At 35.3% G+C, this 19,076-nt stretch overlaps 1 protein-coding gene across 2 annotated transcripts in view; it reads right to left on the reverse strand.

Moving 5' to 3' along the window:
- Positions 1–19,076, reverse strand: part of PRIM2 (DNA primase subunit 2) — a 332,833-nt gene that overhangs the window by 127,877 nt on the left and 185,880 nt on the right. For both annotated transcript variants that reach the window (XM_006149174.2, XM_027772133.1), the window contains exon 8: positions 12,088–12,155. In XM_006149174.2, the coding sequence (XP_006149236.1) occupies positions 12,088–12,155 (68 nt within the window). The remainder of the gene's footprint in view (positions 1–12,087; positions 12,156–19,076) is intronic.

A 19,076-nucleotide genomic window follows, 5' to 3' on the forward strand; every position in this document is an offset into this window, starting at 1 on the left:
AATACATCTTTCAAACTGAACTGTAATCTCCTATATCATTCTATAAAAGTATACCGAGTTCCAATACAACCTTTCGTATAAAGCCAGGTATAATCATGGCACAAATGGAAGAACAATTTCAGGAAGAAGAAACAAAGGTTTCTGTACATCATCCATATATCCATTTTTGCAATCACAATTTTACCCACTTTAGACGTTAAAAAAATATATATCTGTCCACGCGAGCTAGGCTATTCAGACATTTAGAAAACACAATCCCTGCAGTTTGGATTTGTTGGGTGGGTAGGAAATCAAGGGAGCCAAAGTTACAATATATCATTTCCTGCTGTGAAGGATATCACAGGAAAATTCACTCAACAGCTGTCACCACTGAAATTGAAATGAGTTTCTTTTTACAGCTAAATCCCTAGTAAATGGTATCCAACTTGCTTTAGCCCAGGTGATTTTTTCCCTGCAGTTATTCCAAACGAGAATGCAATCAATAAAACTCTGTCTTAAATTGAATGTAAATTATTCTTCCAAAAGCATGAATTCAACTCAATTTTGTTTTTTAAAAAAAAACTCCCCAGAAAACTATCAGACAATATGCAGTGTAATGATCTACATTTCTGTGTAATGGAGAGAAACTGTATGATTCCAACAGACTTGTATACCCAATAAAAATCAGGACCATCTAGGTTTCCATATCAGGAAGAGTTATAAATGGTACAAGTGCTATTTTTCTGTATTTTAGGTTGGCTACATCATTCCCCACGTGGCCCATATTTTCTTACTTAGTCTAATTTATTCCCATAACAATCTAATAAACTGCAAGTTAGCTGAAAGTTGCATCTCATTTTTTTCTATTAAAAATATCTGTACCTTACATTTGCCAAAAGTTCCCCAAGTGTACCCTTAAATGAGTGTATTTCTTGTGTGTAAATGATACCTTCATAAAGTCAATTTAAAAAATAAAAGACACACAAACACCCCTAAATATGTATTTAAACTAGAGCCCTACATAGGTATTTTTCATCATATACATTTAAGGCCCCCCCAACACATATCTCAGGTTTCATGAATACATTTCTATATTACTTTACATTTTTAGTGTATACAGTGGTAGTATAAGGTCCCCTAATAAAGGCGGTTTTGTTTTGGCTCTGGGCCCAAGACAGTCAAATGTCTGCAATAAAAAATGGATGCCTGAGAGGTGGTAATGAAAAAGTGTGAGGCCGGGGAAAGTTCTAACATCCAGGAGAACGAATGCTTCCGGGCTGACTAGTGTACATTTACGGCATTCTAGGATTACTGCCACAAATTTGTACACCAATTAGACTAGAGAGCCAGGGGCACGTGTTTTGGGAGTTTTGGCTTTTGTTTGGTTGGTGTGGATGAGAAAATGGGACGGTGGTGACAACCAAAGCAGATTACTACTAAAAGTCACAGTCCAGCAATTGTGTTACCTATTTTCCCTATACACCTTTTAGTGTTATAAAGCCATTAATCATGTCTCATAATACTTAAGGGTTTAGTTTCACAGACCAAAATAGCAAGATATACAGTTTAGTATTGCTTTGTTTTTTAAAAAAACAACTCTTTTATATTTGAGTAAGTCATTGGGGAACACAAAAAGAGAAGTTCCTTTTCTTAGAGCACATTGAAGAACAGAAAGCATTCCCTGTCCTCCATGATTAGTTCCCGATTCCACAAAAGAGAGTCCCAAGTCCCAAAACAAAAGAGAAAAACAACACTTTCTGCAAAGGTAAAGAGCATATCTTTATCAGAATCTTCCTTGGAAATGACAGAAAATCCATCAGCCTTTTCTCCAAATCATCATCTCATTCAGTCTCAACATTTAGCAACCATAAAGAAAAACAAGGGACCAGCAGTTGGCATAATCGCTATGTTGCTGAACTCCCATGTAGTCAACTGTGGTTCAAGTCCCAGACCCAGTGGCTTAAAGTCACGCCAGGCATGTGTGTATGCGTGCCCAAGATCCTGAGAGGAGAATGGAAAAGGGATTGTGGTGTGGCCATCCTCCTTGGGGGGTGATTTCTCGCTTTCTGTCTCTCTGTCTTTCTGGCAAGTGCACGCACCCTATAGCAAAAACCTTTCCAAAAAAAAAGAAGAAGAAGCAAAATGAAAAGACAAAAACAAACAAAAAAAACAAAACAACAAACTAAGAGGAACTAACAACAAACTAACCTGAAAGTGTTTTTCATGATTCATTCATTCATCCATTAATTCAAGTGTTTACAGAGATCCCATTATGTCACCCATTGTAATAATTATTTGGGAGATAGTGGTAAGTGAGATGGACAAATTCTTTGATCTCAGGTAGCTTGCATTCTAGGCAAATAAATGCCCAATAAATAAATAAATAAAATAACAAAAAGAATAAATAAAAAGGATCATTTCAGCTAGTGATGTTGCCATGAAGAAAACACATTGAGATCACATGAAAAAGCACTTGGAGGGTGACTTTAAATTGGGAGTAGACCTCAATAATAACTCAGAAAACACACTGCTATACACATTTGATGATTGTTCCTAGTAGCCTCCTTTAGATTATACATACACAGTAAGTCAAGAACCCAGGTAGCCCTATTAAAATTGGACCTTTCTTTTCATTCACCTTGTATTATCTTTCCTAGCACTACTGTCTAACAAGTAATTAAAACAACAAAGAAGGCATTAAACATTTGTTGAGTCTGGTAGTCTGTCTTTCTTCAGTCCAATTTATTGAATTTTGTTTTGTTTTTAACTCTGAATGAATAAAGGTTAATTGGTTCTGGAATGCCAGGGGGTGTTCTTAGGTTAACTAAATATTTAGACTCACAAGACTACCATAGGCCACATGTGGAGTCACTCTACTGGAAGATCCAGGAATCACAGCTTGCTAGCTCAGCAACTTCAAGCATCCCTCTCCTATACAATAACTTAACAACTAGTTTTTGGTTGCTAATATATCAATGTAACTACCACAATGCTTTCTCAGACCTTTTAAGAAAGTTATTTCCCATAACATCATGTTATACTTTGTTAGTGCTTTATGATTAACACAGTGTAAAGACAACTAATTTTCTTTATCACTTCGAGGAAATAAATGTTCTGAAGAAATCTGAGTGAAGCGTAGTAAATTGAATAATTGTAGATAATAAAACTACCTGAAAAGCATGAAAAATCATAATAAATTTTGCTTTCCAGGAAGGCGCTAGTATCCATGATCTAGAAATTCCTAAGGATCCTTGGGATTAAAGGGTTAAGGGAAATCTAAAATGTCTAGTTGGGGAGAAGCTCCAAGAGCTCTGACTTGTAAAGCTCCATAGTTTTCATGATGAATGTGCTTTTACAGAATCATGTATCTCTACGATGCCAACAATCATCATGATTCATTACAATTACTTTAGCTAATGTTCCCTCTTTTCTGATAAACATTGGGTCCTACCAAGATAAAAATAAATATTTATCCCTAGATCACTATGCCTGCCACCTAGCAGGAGTCCCCTTAATGTGTGTTCAATATACAATAAATTAAAGTCTTAGAATGCTAAAAGGTAGGGTAGCATGTATTAATACCTCTCATGCAAAGTACCTCCATACATCACAGCTACTGTATACTTCATTGTTAAGTCTACTATTTATAAACGTATGTATGTGCCTTGGCAAGATAGCTTGTTATAGAAACAGGAAAGATTTTTCTATCTTCTTTCTATATCATTAAACAAAAAAAGTTTTTAAAAATATATCCTTAACAAATCACTTTTTAACCCTTTCTTCAACCTTTTCTTTTTAATCTTTTTTCAATACATGTTAAGGTAGGAAAGCGAATTATCTACAAAAACCCAGTATTCTATATAAATTAAGAGTGATAAAATACTTGCAAAACTGATCAAAAGTGATTACAAAAGATATCAACACCCCCCCTAAGTTACCACCACTAAAGAAATCCCTCATGGTAACTGGCTGAATCAGTGGTCCTCCAAATATGTCCATATTCTAATATCTAGAACCTATGAATGCACTAGGTTCCATAACAAAGAGGCTCTGCAGTCGTACTTAAAGTGAAAGATGCTGAGATGGAGAGATGATCCTGAATGTCCATATGGACCAAATGAATCACATGGGCCCTTAAAAGAAGAAAACTTTCTCCTGTTTGAGGCAGAGCAATGCAGCCTTACAAGTTAGATTTCAAATGTGGAGACTCTGAGATGGGACACACATGCAAGGATCCTGTGGAGAAATGTAAGTAGCCTCGATCCCTGGTCCAACAACTGCAAAGAACTACATTCAGCCAATGACATGCTCAAACTTAGAGGCAGATTCTTCCCAGAGCCTCCAGTAAGGAGTACAGACCTGGTGACACCTTGGTTTTAGCCCGGTGAGATCTATGTCAGATTCTAGGTATTGGGAAAATGCATACACATACATTCATTATACTTACTCAGACATAATAACATGTAGGGTGTAATATTTTAAAATAATCTAGAGGACGGTTTCTTGCTAAAATGGTTTATACATTTCTAATCTAGACACACTAGGACAGTTCAAAATTCAGCTTCATAAATTTCATCCTTTTCAAGTCATTGGTTCACTTGTTAAGAACTCGGCTGCTTTCTCACCTGGCCAACATGACACCTTAGACTAATGAACACTCCTGTATCTTCACAGCTGGAAACCACCTAGCATTATCTTGCTGCTGTTCTTTGTTCTTATCTCCATCTGCTGGAAACCTCCTTTGCTGCAATCCCTTCTTCATGAAGTTACTACAACATTTCTCCTCCTCAGTTTACTTTGCCTGATGATAACATACTGTAATTTCTTTTCACAGCTTTATTCAGCCAAGCGAGCCTCACGACCGAATAAAAGGGACCAGTTAAGTAAAAATAGATACGTCTATCCTTGATTAACTATTATACAGACATTTAAAACTAGAGCCATGAAAATCAATTTTCTATTTTATTACAGTTATGACATATTAAGTGAATTTTTTAGAAGTTTAACCACTTTAATTATAATTATATAAAAATAGACATGGATTGCAACAAAAGCCTAGCAACGGTTATATTAAGGAGGTAGAATTTGTTTTTCCTTTTCTTTCAAACTTTACATATTGTGACTATATACTTTACTGGAAACATTAAATGACGTTAAACTCGTAACATAATCAACATGCTGATAACTGCCTCTCCGATTCCCTACCTCTCTCTTTATTCCTTGCTTGACTGAGCTGGATCTGCTATTTCTGTGCAGTTGTGTGTGTGTGGGGGGGGAGGGGGGCATGTGTGCGTGTGCATGTATGTATAAATTGTGGCCCTCTTTCACTTCCAAAATATAAACTTAGTTACTCCTTTGTACATAATCAGAGTATTACAGTGTCCGTGCCACAGTGGGCTGATTTTAGCAAAATGCTGACTCTTGACAAGTATAACTCTATGAAGACATAAATATTTTTCATACAAATGTGAAAAAAATAATTCAAAGGAGATAAATTCTGTAAAAAGAAAATATTCTGGTTTATTAATACCTTACACGGCACCTGGAGAGCCTTCACAATAATCACTGAACTAAAAGCCTGTGCTGCTGCATGCAGAAAAGCAAATAAAGAGTCCAAGGCACCACCAGAGACTAAAATAGGTGACGAGAAAGCGCTAACAGGCAATGAAGTGGACCACATTAATGAGAGGTTCATTTCTGCCCTCGGCTGATGGAAACCCCTACCTACTACACCTTTTTTCTAGCATTTATTTTCATATTTCCTACGATAGACACATGAACGCCCACATAACTTTCTGATTTCAAATGAAACCAATTCAACAGAGAACATTGAGAACTATACCACTACGGGAATTAGGAAAAGCTCTCTTACGGAGTTTGCCTGTCTAATATAAAAATCTAACAAAGTATCCTTTAGGGGAATAAATAGGAACACATAAGAGCACATATCCAAATGTACTACTTTAGGAAAAGGAAATTTACAAAAGCAGTCGGTAATACTAACAACTGAATGAAGGGAGGGGCTCTCATTATTTTAAATAATTTCAAAATAAAGATCAATATAAATATCTGCTTACAAATTCAGGATGCATTACAAGTTAATTCATGTGATGCAGTCCAAGTGTTCACACTATAAGCACACTTCTCTTTGCTAGCTTGTTATATTTATTTGAAATCTAATTCATTGTTGGGTTGATATAGGTTAATAAAATAATTCATGTTTTAAAATTTGCTGATCTTTAATTAGGGTCAAAACATTAACTAAAATAATCTAGAATATGTCATCCCTTACTTACTTACTTCATACCCTGAAATGGAGAGATAAAGGAAGAAGATACATATGCTATGGAAAGAAGTGTTATTTTTAAGAAGAAAAAAAAAAAAAAAACCTCAGTAACACAACTAAACTTATCACACGTAGAATATGGGTTGCAAGACTTCCTCTCTAGTCTCACCCGCTTACACCTGACAAGTAAGATAACTACAAACAATAATCTTAACATATGCCCTACTGGCCTAATGCCATTTTATAAATGTTTTCCCATGGGTATGATCCTCAGAGCAGCAGATAACTTACACACAACAAGGTTCTATATTCAGGAAAACATATCCAAAGACCTTCATATATCTCCAAACTAAAAAATCAGTAGACTATATAATTCACCTTGGAAATGCAATGACACATATCCATGAGGATGACAGCAAAGTCACAATGAGATGCAAGTTCATTAGATGACTTATATATAATATGTAAGTTTGGAAAAGCAGAAATGATTTATACAGATTCTGTCTGGTATTCTGGAATTTTGTATTTTTTTGTTCAGACTAAGTTTAATTCTTCCAATTGAATAGTTCCTGGTATCAATTTTGAAAAACAGCCTTAGTAAATAATTCATTCACTCATCTCTTCTAAGGGGATGGAAGGGAAGTATTTTCCATTAGAAAAATTAGGTTTTCTTAACAAGTACTTCCAGAGGCTCCATCACTACTCTTTCAAATAAGAATAATGAAAAATGACTATCTACCATCCTCACTGGATTGTTCTGAGTATAAACTAAAAAGCTAGGTTGGAAAGGATAATAGTTTGTAAATGCAAATCATTTTAATTTCTTTGTCCTACCCCTTCGAAAACTTTCTTCTTTCAATTCTCTCCTAATCCTCAGTCTTCATTTTTCCCTAATCATGTAAATATCCTCTCCTTCCAATCTTAAGGAAAAAAAAAATCTTCTACAAACCATGAAATTCAAAGATGTAGTGAGCTTCCTTACCCTCAAACTTAAGTTCTACCAAGAGTAGACCACAAACTCATTTTCTCATTTACTCCTCAATTGCTCTCAGGAACCAGACTTATGCCATACACCACAATATTGTGCCTAACTCTGGTGGCTCCCAGGTGCTTAACCCAAATGCCACTCAATGGTTTTGACCTGACTGCTCTATGGCATGTGACAATGTTTACATATCTTTTTGAAAATTTTCCCTTAGCGTTTTTGATAATTCTATCCTTCTGTAGTGTTCCTTCTGCATTCAAGATTTCTCCATGGTATTCTCACTGGTTTCTCTTTGAATGCATCTCTTACCTGCACAGTTGTGCATCACAGCTCAACACTGTCAATGTTTCCATTCCAGGCCATTTCCCCTTTTCTTGTCATGATACTGTTCTCTCCTGTGTAATGTGAACCAGTCTCTTGACTTTTTAAAAATATGTTTTACTTAACTTTATTTATTTATTTTAATTTGATCAGAGAGGGACAGAATGAGAATAGGGGTAGCGGGGAGAGTAAGAGAGCAAGCCACCAGGTCAGGACTTGAACTGCAGTTGGCCATGTGGGAGTCTAGTATCCTTAACCATCATGCCATCTGCCGGCCCCAACTGGTCTCTTGATTTTTAACTACCACCTATATGATGATGATTACCAAATGCTAGATTCAGCTACTTGCTAAACATCCCCTACATACACCCCTCAGGCATTTCAAGTTACAATGTCTAAAATTAATAAACTTTTATCTCAACAACAATGTCATTCCCTAATTCCTCTATCATCCTTTATCCCCCTTCTTAATGAATGTCAACATGATTCCCCAAGTAGGATTACAATTCGTCCAATCTGAGCACCCACTGTAAGCCACTACTGTGCTAAGAAAGTATGAAAACCAAAACAAGTCACGGCCCTGTTATTTAAGGAAATAATGCCATGAGGGAGGCAGTCAGAAGAATTGTATTTAATGTTTAATTGCAGTTGAAAAGTTTACAAATTTTGCAATTTGTTTAAGTGCCTATCTCTCAAATAAAGTAAAACCTGGAAATCCCTTCAGAACAAAGATTGCTTTTTTTAATGCCAAGCACATAATGGGTCACTAATAAATGGATGAATGCTATAATACTAATGAATAAAATAAGCTTGTATTTCCCAAAGATATAGAAGTAAAATGACTTTTTCAAGTATAATTTAGCATTTAACTGGAAAATTGGGTTCAACTAAGAAAATTTGGACATATCACTTCTGCAGCCTCAGATAACATATATCATTAAGAAAAATCCACCATCACATTGGCAACATATTACACTAATTCTCTGTTAGTATCTAAGTCCTATAAAATGGCTGGAGAATTTCTCTGCATTGCTACTTCAATTTTTATAGGTATTTATATCATCTCCCAAATTAGTTTTATTGACAAATTTAATTAAAATGCTATTCATCATTTCTCTTTGATCATTTGAGGCATCAAACAAAATTAGACATAATAATGATCTCAGTACTAACCCTCTAATGTCCATCCCCTCTAGGTAACATTTAAATTATACAGTTCATGTACATCAATGATAATTATTTTTTTTCTGACAAGGTTGTCATTAGAATCTCTCAAACCAAATAATATCCTTTCCTATTTTGATCTAAGCTCAAGAAAAATAAAAGAGAAACATTACATTTAGACAGCCAAAAGAGACAATTTCATATGCTTGAAAGGCTTATCACAAGGTTACTTTGTAGAACAGGAAGTGTCAAACTATGCACATCAACTGCCACCCTACATACAGATGTCTCTGACATGGTAATAAAATGAGAAACCGTTTGGTTTAATAATAATAAAAAAGCAACATCAGTTGGTGCATATTACATGTAGCATCTAGCCCTGGTTGCTTAGCAACCAGTCATGACTGAACTCCATGGAGAATAAAAGCTCTAAATGAATGTACAGTTTGCACAAGTTTCAAGGTCTCGAAGAGATGTGTCAGTAGTTAATCTAAATTCTAGTTGACAATTACCATACCGGGATGGAGGAAAAAGAATCCATCATTATTTCACAGAATCAAGCATTAACTAGAGGTGAGATTTGGTCCTTTAGGTTTATAGCTTTAGAACCAGTAGTTTTATAGGGAAAAAAAGTGTCAATATGTCTTATAAATTAATAATAACTTTATGAAGAAAACAACCCAACCGAATATCACTGACATAACTTGCATTCATTCATTCAATAAAACACATGACACCATCTGTCACATGGCAGAGGCTGTCCCAGCAATGGAAATACAAATATGAAAGTCACTTTACAAGCTTTCAAGCCATTCATGGTATAATGGGGAAATCAAATGGTAAACAAACAGCAACAGTAACATAAATTCTGTAATACAGAGATAGTCATGGGATATTATGAAAACACCTATAAAAGGTGGGAGGAAACCAAATGGTCACAAGAGGTGACACTGGGTTGAGTCTTATCAGACAGGTCAAAGTAATTAAGTTACAGAAGTGGGGAAAGGAGAATATGAAGGTTGTCAAAAAGTTCATGGAAATGTGTATTATGATGTCCAAAAAATTTTGTGTCAAAATAAACCTGTACTCTAATTCCATTTTGCCATAAACCTTTTAAAGCCTCTTTGTATAAATATGTATTGTGTAAATACACATAGGCATATTTACATATATTTAAATATATAGTATTTTACATTAAATATTATGACTATATTTATTGGGTCACCAAAGAGTGATGACACATTTTCACAAAGAAAAACAGAAAAATATGTCGCAATTTTTGATGGCCCAAGAAATACATTAATAGATGCTTATATATATATAAATAGAAGTAGAAGTGGCAGAAGAAAAAACATTTGTAAGGCATAGAGGTGGGTAAACAAAAAAAATGCTATATTAGAGGAACATTGTGGGTATTTGCTGGGACTAAACGCTAGGGTCTCAGTATTTGGCGTCTGAAGAGACAGACAGACCAGGCTTCTTCCAGAGGGACTTTATATACCAGGAGTTCAGGCTTAACCCAGAGAAAAATTGGGATGCAGAGAAGAGTTTTAAACTAAGTAAACTGGGGAATAATATAATCACAAATGGCAATAATATGAAACTTATTAGAGAGGGCAAAGTGGGTGTCAAGGAGAGCAAACAAGGGCTACTAAAGTAAGAAAAATGCCCAAGAGGTAAAAGCACCAATGTTCCTGGATAGATGGGAAGGTTATCTTACTAAAAAAAAGAAATTTACCCACGCATTTTTCCATAAAACACATTATTTGTGCACTTTTCGAAGACCTCTCATGTATATACTAATATATACTACTCAGACCCTGCTGATAATTAGTCTTGACCCCTTTTTTTTCCACCTACCTTAACAAAACCAATGTACAAGGTTAAAAATGTATCAGTCTGAGAAAAAGAAGTTACTGCAGAGGAGAAAGAAAAGGAAAGGAAAGGAGAGAAGGGAGGAATGAAAAATAGAAAAATAAAACTAGAAGATATTAGAAAATAAAATTTACTGAAATTTATGAATGAGAAGTATATTCTAAGTTTAAGATAAGAAAAAGAAACCATAAAACAAAATACTGTTGGTGCTTGGCTCTTTAAAACTTGAAAATGGAAGTATGTATAATAAATTATTATTTTAGAAAAAAATGTAACAAATACAATAGAGTTACTATCCTTTATATCTCAATTCAGGAGATCACATAAAAGCAAGAGATGTATCAATAAGTGAGCAAAGAATACCAGTAGCTAATCCCACTCCCAAATAAAAATGGATAATAAAAGGCCTAAAAATCATTCTTAATCAAGGAAATGCATAGGATCGTAACAGTATCTCTATGAAGAGCTGAACAAATCAGCAACTGCCTGGCTGCTCCTTGTTGTTCAGGCTACAGTAACGTGCACAGTCTTACGCGATGTAAGAGTATCAACAGAACAAGCATTTGAAGAAACATCTGTGTATTCTTAAATCTTTAAAATGGTTCATACTCTTTGACAAAGTAATTCAGCTTCTGAAACCTATCCTAAGGAAGTGATGCGCAATACAGATAAAGGTTTATGTATGGCATTATTTATAGCCGGGAAAAAAACTGGAAATGGTCTAAATGCCTCCCAAAAGGAGACGAATATACTACAATACGGCCATACAAGAAAATATCATGTCATCACTAATAACAGGAACAAAATCTTACAACATACATAAAAAATGGAAAAAATTGTAAATTATAAAAGTGTAACTTCAACACTGGAGTTTAACAGAGCATAGAAGGAAGAAAGAAACATTACTTCTGAGATGTAATGAGTTTCTCCTTGGTGTACTTTCTAGGTTTATTTTTTTAAACAATGACTTCATTATTTTTGTATTTACATAACATGTACGATACTATTTTTGCCTGGACTAATATACAATGTATTCATGCTGGGAAAATTCATCTTGCATGCTATAATGATATATAGTGATTGAATGCATAAAAAAAAATTATGTCAAAAAAAAGGAAACAAACTGTATCCATTTAATCTATCTTTAGTAAGTATACATACTGGCCTTTTATTTCAATAAATAGCACATTCATTTCAGATTGTTCTGTAGAGTCAGCCATCACTACTCATGTGGGCGGACATTTATCAAGTAGTCCTGCACATTGTCATATTAAAAGACAATGCCATTACACTAATGTATACTAGTTTACAATATTAAAAACTCCCATTTGAATGACAGAATTAAGGGAAAAGAAAAAACTTTTTTTAGGGTTTAGTAATTGAGGTGTTTTAACCATGCTGATAGAATGTGCCCAGAATGCGCCCACTTTAACGCACTTGCATCTAAAAGGATAACAAGGCTGTGCCTTCCTGTTACCTGAGGTGGTTGAGCAGAGGCTGAAGTCTCTCATCCGACTGCACAGCAGGCAAGGATCTGGCTGTTAACTGAAAGCAGAGAAGAGAGTAAGTAAAAACATGAAAGGCCAAACACTGAACAAATTTGAATGCTAAATGTAAAACAGGGGCTGGGGAGTGAACTGGGAGAGATGGGAAGTAGTACTTAAAATTTAAGGAAATGCTTCCTTTTCACATCAAGAAATTATGTAGAAAGTGGATCTATTGGGTTGTCAGAAAGTCATGATGTATTTTTCTATGCAAAAATGTATCATGACTTTCCCGGCAACCTAATATGTGATTAGAGCTAATTACACGGCTCGAAGAACTTAGGGTGTGTCACTGAGTTTGTAACTAAAGAAAAAGGGGAAAAAAACAAAGAGTAAGAGGGAATGCCTATCGGAGTTCATTTAGAAGCCTCTACTCAGAAAACAATATCACCGCAGATAAAAATGGAAAAACATGGGGCTGGCAGGTGGCATGGTGGTTAAGGGTGCTAGACTCCCACATGGCCGATCACAGTTCAAGTCTCGGACCTGGTGGCTTGCTCTCACTTTCCCTCTTTCACTCTATCCGTCTCTATTCAAATAAAAATAAATAAATGAATAAATAAAGTTAAATAATTCTTTAATAAAAAAATGGAAAAGCTTCTAAATGTTAAAATATATAATAACCTGGGGTCTGCAGGTGTTGTAGTAGTTAAGATGCTGAATTCCCATAAGGCCAACCATGGTTGCAGTCCCAGACCTGGCAGCTTGAAAATCACACCAGGCACGTGTGTGCACACCCAAAATACCAAGAGGAGAATGGAAGAGGAAGGACTGTGGCACGGCCATCCCCTCAGTGGGTGATTTCTCATTTTCCCTCTCACTGTCGCCCTCTGTCTGTCCCCAAAGAGCACACATGCCTTATGGCAAAAGCCTTAAAAACTATGTATTTATGTACCTATATAGATATAAAAACAACTAATATTACAGCATTGACTCCTAAGACAATAAAGAAACTGAGGAGTGGAACTTTCATTTAGAGCTAAGCCACTGCGAAATTGGTTACATGCAGAAGTGTACCCCTGCACACACGCAAACACCGTGCACTCCCTCATTTTGACAACCACATTATAAGGAACCAAGTACACAAAGCAATGTAAAGTACTTAATATTGAAATATGACTCTACACCAATCTAGGAAGTAAAACATGAGAGTCAAAGCCTTATTGTTAAATAGTGTGCATCAGAGAAATGTGAGCTTCTGACATTTTATTGCAGCAGTATTAATTACATCTCTGTGTATCAGTTTCTCTCTGTTCTTAAAATAAGACCTTCTTAAATAACTTGACCCCATGGAATTAAAGTAATCAGATAATTTAGAAAAATCAATAAATAAAACACCAAAACAAAAATAAGAGCTAAATCTCCTCTGGATTCAATTATGATCAAAACAGTACTTGTGTTCTACTAATAAATCATTTGACAATTCACAGAAGATAATCTGAAGACAAGCAACAAACTGAAAGATAACCCTTGGTTTTATAGAGGTCATCCTCTAATTTTTTCACGTTAACTAAGATTTCCTGAAAATAGAAAACAGACATTGAATTAATCAAACCTAATTTTAATGTTATGCACATAAAATGTTAGATCATCTGAAAAGTCATGACGTATTTTTCTGATTTTCTATGCAAAATATGCATCACGACTTTTCCAATGACCCAATAACACTATAATATTTGAAGCCTCTAATAAATATTTTATTTGTGGAAAAAGTCTACCAAAATGCCATATATAAAGTCATTTTTATTAAATTATATCTAAGTAATAATAGAGAAACTTTCACAATTTTGTATAAGAGTCAACACATGTCCACATTATTGGCTAATTTCAAATACAATAAAGTGAGACAATTAGGCTACAATTTTAGCACAGAACAACCAATCAACTTTCAGTATCCCTAGAAATGGTAAATCTAGTATTTCATGACATATAAAATGTTATCAAGTTTTATAAACAAAACACTTTAATACTTTAATACGCTCTGTATCTGTTAATGTCAAATCCCCTTACAAAATGTCATTTTCATTGTTCAAGAGATTTCATGTCTCAGAACCAAAGAAATGCTCTAAAAAGATTTAAATGATTTATTTAGATATTTTGAAAGTCATTTCTTGGCAAACAGGCAGAACAGACAGCCTGGGCTTTTTCAGTCACTTCTGTCAATCAATGTAGCATGTTTTCTAATCAAACAGTCTATTCCAGATGAAAACAAACACCTCAATAACAGCAAAATATTTCTAGACATCTGTTCCTTCCATATAGAATCATTTCCATCATCTTAATCTCAGCTTTTCATTTTCTTTTCCTAAACTATTATACTGCTGTTTCTGCCTCCATTTTTCCTCTTCCCTAATTTATTCTCCAACCAAGGTCAGAGTAAAATTTTCAAAATGAAAGTAAATCACTCCCCTAATTTAAATCATTTAATAATTCCCTTAGGCCTTAGGCTAAAGTTATAACGAACGCCAATCTTTCAACGACATTTTCTTAAAATTTTCATTTTGGTCTACACTACTGAAATACTAGGCACATACTGAACGAAGACCGACTGTACAGCTTCCATCACCTCCACAAGACACAACGGGAGTTTATCAGGTAGAAATCTGCATCGCTCCAGTTTCTGGAACTCCTGTGGCTCCATGAGTTGAGGCTCTCCTGTTTCCACCCCTTCCAAGTTATTTCAAAGTTTGAAACTCTGACAAGAATGATTCCTAAAACAGAGGTCAGTGGTGCGAGTAAAATTATTTTAGGAAACATCTTGAGCTTTCCAAAGTTTCTTCTTCCAACTTTTAAAACAATTAGCATTTTTAAAAAGAGAAAATATCTTTTAATCTTAAGGAGATAAGGAAATAAAGCTATTTCAAAATTCTTAAAAGTGACAAGGCCATCTGATGACCTTTTGCTGAAAGAATGTAAACTTCAGTTAAAGGACTGTAGGCTCCATCATTTCTTCTAAAATTTCTGAGCTAATACAGTTACTACTCACATCCAGTGGACTATGAGGGGCGATGCATCCCTAGATCTTGGAACACACTAGATTATTAAAAATTCCTAATTGCTTGTGTGACAAAGTCAAGAATTTGCAACTGTGTGGTTCGATGAATTGATGAAAATGAAAGTATATCTCTATCTATATTCCAAAGTTACAGTTTTTCAAATTCCTGCTAAAACTAAATCTAAATCAAAACTAAACTAAATCACAATTATCATCGGCCTTCTAAGAAAGCAGTAACAAAGAAATAACACTGTCATGACAAGATTTTTAGCAATAAAGATTTTAACATTTCCTCTACAATCTGAAATTAGTATCTTAGTTACATAAACTGTGGTTTCCAAGTACATTTTAGTATTTTTTAATGTTTCTAAAAAAACACAGCAATGTCCTTGACACATAAACCACCAAGAATGGAAGAGAAGGACTAAGAATTTTAAATAAAGCTCTTTAAAAATTAGCATCATTGAGTAAATCTTGCATCTGACATATATTTGGCTACAAAGAAATAATAATGCTGTTTGTCAGTTAACAATCCTACTTTTTAAAAAAATTTTATTTCAAGTTTCCTATGATGACATGTGCTTATCAGAGAAAGAGACAAAGAGAGAGAGAAAGAAAATGGAAAAGTATCCGTCAGGTGTAATGGTCACACCACACTCCCTTCTCTAGTCTCCTCTTGGGATTTTGGACACACACACACACACACACACACACACACACACACTCAAACACACACCCCTGGCGTGTTTTTCAAGCTGCCAGGTCTAGGACTTGAACCATGGACTCAGTCATGTGGAATCCAGCCAGCTTAACCACCACACCACTGGCTGGTCCCCTAATAATCCTTGTTTAAATGCTAACAAATACCACATAGATTCAAAGTGACAAGAGACAAAAAGGGCCTGGAGGTGTCTGGTCCATCCTGTCATACTACACGTGAGGACACCTGGATCCTCAGGCCACAAGCAGCCAGTTGCCACGGGCACACACAGCCTATGCCGGCACGAGGTCTGATCCCACACAGCACAGGGTGCACTTCTTGCCACACTAATGCCCAATGCACTCTGAACACTGCACAGGAACGGGTAGGAAGCATTCCCTCATCTCTCAAATAGGACAGTGCTCTTCAAGATTCACTTCATCCATGCGCTTTTAGTCTTTTAGATCCCAAATGTTTACATGGAAGCTTCCTTCACATTACCTGGGATTTAATTCAAAGGTCGTCTTCACAGAGGACTTCCCTACCCACCCTTGGTAAAGCGGTACTTTCTCTCCAGGTTCTATTACTCAGGTATCTGACCACACCTTCGACTTCTTTAAATTACCTTATTAATTTTCTTACTTGCATCTTTCTCTCCTCACAAGACTATAAACTCTGGGGCAGGAGCCTTTTTTGTTTTGCCCAATGCTTTCTGCCCACTTTTTAGAATAGTCTGTTGCGTGGCATACAATAGACGCTGAATAGAAATGGGAGAGTGGGTGAAAGGTCACCCTCTGAAATATTTCCGAGAGACCTAAGTTTAGAAAGTCTGCCTGAAACATGTTCCTTTTGGTCTTTCCTCTCTGTTTTCATTAATCAACACCTATAAACTAAAGGGGTCATATATATTATTTCTTGCATTTCCAGACAAACGGTACATGAAGTACCTTAAGCCCTTTTTCAAAAAGGCAAGTGCTCTACCACTTAATGCAGTTGAAACTGTGATTCTCAAACTAGCAGTCCGAAATTCAAATTATGAACATACTATAACAGGTACTAGTTTTAAAAAAGCCATGACATATTGTGTCATCAAAAGTCATGTATTTTCCTGTTTTTCTATGCAAAACTGCATCATGAGTTTTCCAACAACCCAATAGTTCCTTCCTTCTAAATTATGTCTTTTTGGTCTCTGGTAGAAAGTTTTGGGTTGCAAAATGATAGCTACAAATAAATCAGAAATATCAGCTGAACATATATTTTTACATTTTTAATATTTAAAAACACATATCAAAGTTCAAAGTCTTTGACAGTGAACACTCACCACAAAAACTAACCTGCCAAGACTGAGACTGCTGTGCAAATTAATAGAACATGAGCAAGGAATAGAAAGTATAACTACGACTCTATTCAAATAAGATTCACTAAGAATAATGTAAAGAAGACAATCTTTGTCTGTCTTTATGTATGTATGTACATGTTTTAAAATTAAACTGTCAAGGAGAACCATTGCAGGTTTCCTCATTGGGTGAATGAACATGATCAAATATAACAAAAATCTGTTAATGATTTAGAGAGGGATGTGAAGACCAACCAGCAGACTACTGGAATATTTCAGACAGACTGAAAGAGGGAAAGTAGAATTAATTCTGCAGCAGTATGAGAAGACTGCTCGAGCAGGAAAGAGACATCACTGACTAAATGAAAAACCAAAACAGAAAGGATAGGAAAAGGCCAAAAGATGAATTTTTTAAGAAACTCTCAATTTTATGTGCTTCCATGATACTGAACGAGTGGTTAATATGGACTTCTGCTGCACCTATTTGTTCTTTTTGAAATTTCTCAAGTGGTGCAATTAAAACATCATTAGTGTTTTGAATCAGACTTCGCCTTTCTTCCATGGCAATGAGCAGTCTCACAAATTCTAGTGGTCGAAAAATACTAATTTCATTATCTGTTTTGGCATCACCAATAATTCAAATTGGAACTCTTGTACTGACTGGGGAAACTTCTGTCCTGCCACAGTTTGTTTGGAGGTCTAAGGTTCAGGGCCTACTCCAGTATGGGTCTTTCTTGCTGGTGAATATCTTGGATAACATGGTGGAGGGCAGGAGCTTGAGTTAACCTTTGCCATTTAAATCACAATGTTAACATGCCTTTCATGGTAGTATTTATTTAGCAATACTATAGTTTCTGGTAGGTTATTTCAAAAGAGTCTAAAATATCTGTCTAAAACACCTCCATCCCAAAAGAACATAAAATTTCAGGAAAATCAAAATCAAACAGTAATTAGAAGATAAATCTACCTATGGGTGGGAAAACCTGGAATTAAAGCATGCTTAGCCTTCGTGTATTTTCAAGAGTAAAGCAAACAAAGTATTTTCTTCTCAGACTTTCTACTGTAATTAGACCACTTTCACAGAGCTAAAAATAAACTCAATGATCACAGAAAAAATCTTAGAATTATAATCTCTATTTAAAGGCACTTTTAAAAATCTTGGGTGGGAAGCAATTTTGGTTGGATGGAAAAATAAGAGAAAAAGGAGTTATAAATGACACAGTTCTATTTTTCAATGATACCCCCTCCTTAAATTCAAAGAAAGAAAGTTCTGAAACAAATACGACAATAAGTTAACATAGGTTATTTCTCAGGTAAATATATGGATGTATATTATACTGTTTTGCATGTATTTGTCTTTGGAATAGTTCAGGAAAGGAAGAGAGGGAGGACTGACTGGTTTTCTAGCAGCGTGAGAAAGCCTATAGAAGGGCAAGCAAAAACATAGGCAAAGAGATCAATGATTGGGTCAGTCCATAGAGTAGAGGTTAAGGCAACCAAGTCCCACATGGTCCACTGGTCACTTCAAGTCCTAGATCAAGTGGCTTGAGAAACACACTGGGTGTGCATGTGTGTGCATGCTCAAAATCTTAAAAACAAGAAAAATGGAGGAGAATGGATTGTAGTGTGACTATTCCAATGAGTGTTGCTTTGTCACTTTCTCTTCCCCCACTCCCACAAACATATGCATCCTTGGACAAAATTTAAAAAAAAAAAAAAATGTGGCACATACAGTGATCCAGAGATCCAAGATGAAAAACCAAATTATACCAGAGGCAGTAGCAGCAGAAAGGATGACACCAATGAACAAAATATAAAGGGGATATACTTTATACTTTGTGACTAAAAGAGGAGATATAGAGGAAATCCCAGGAAGTGAAAGAGTTATATT

Source organism: Tupaia chinensis, unplaced genomic scaffold (assembly GCF_000334495.1).
Source record: "Tupaia chinensis unplaced genomic scaffold, TupChi_1.0 Scaffold000256_1, whole genome shotgun sequence".
NCBI classification, from domain to species: Eukaryota; Metazoa; Chordata; class Mammalia; order Scandentia; family Tupaiidae; genus Tupaia; species Tupaia belangeri.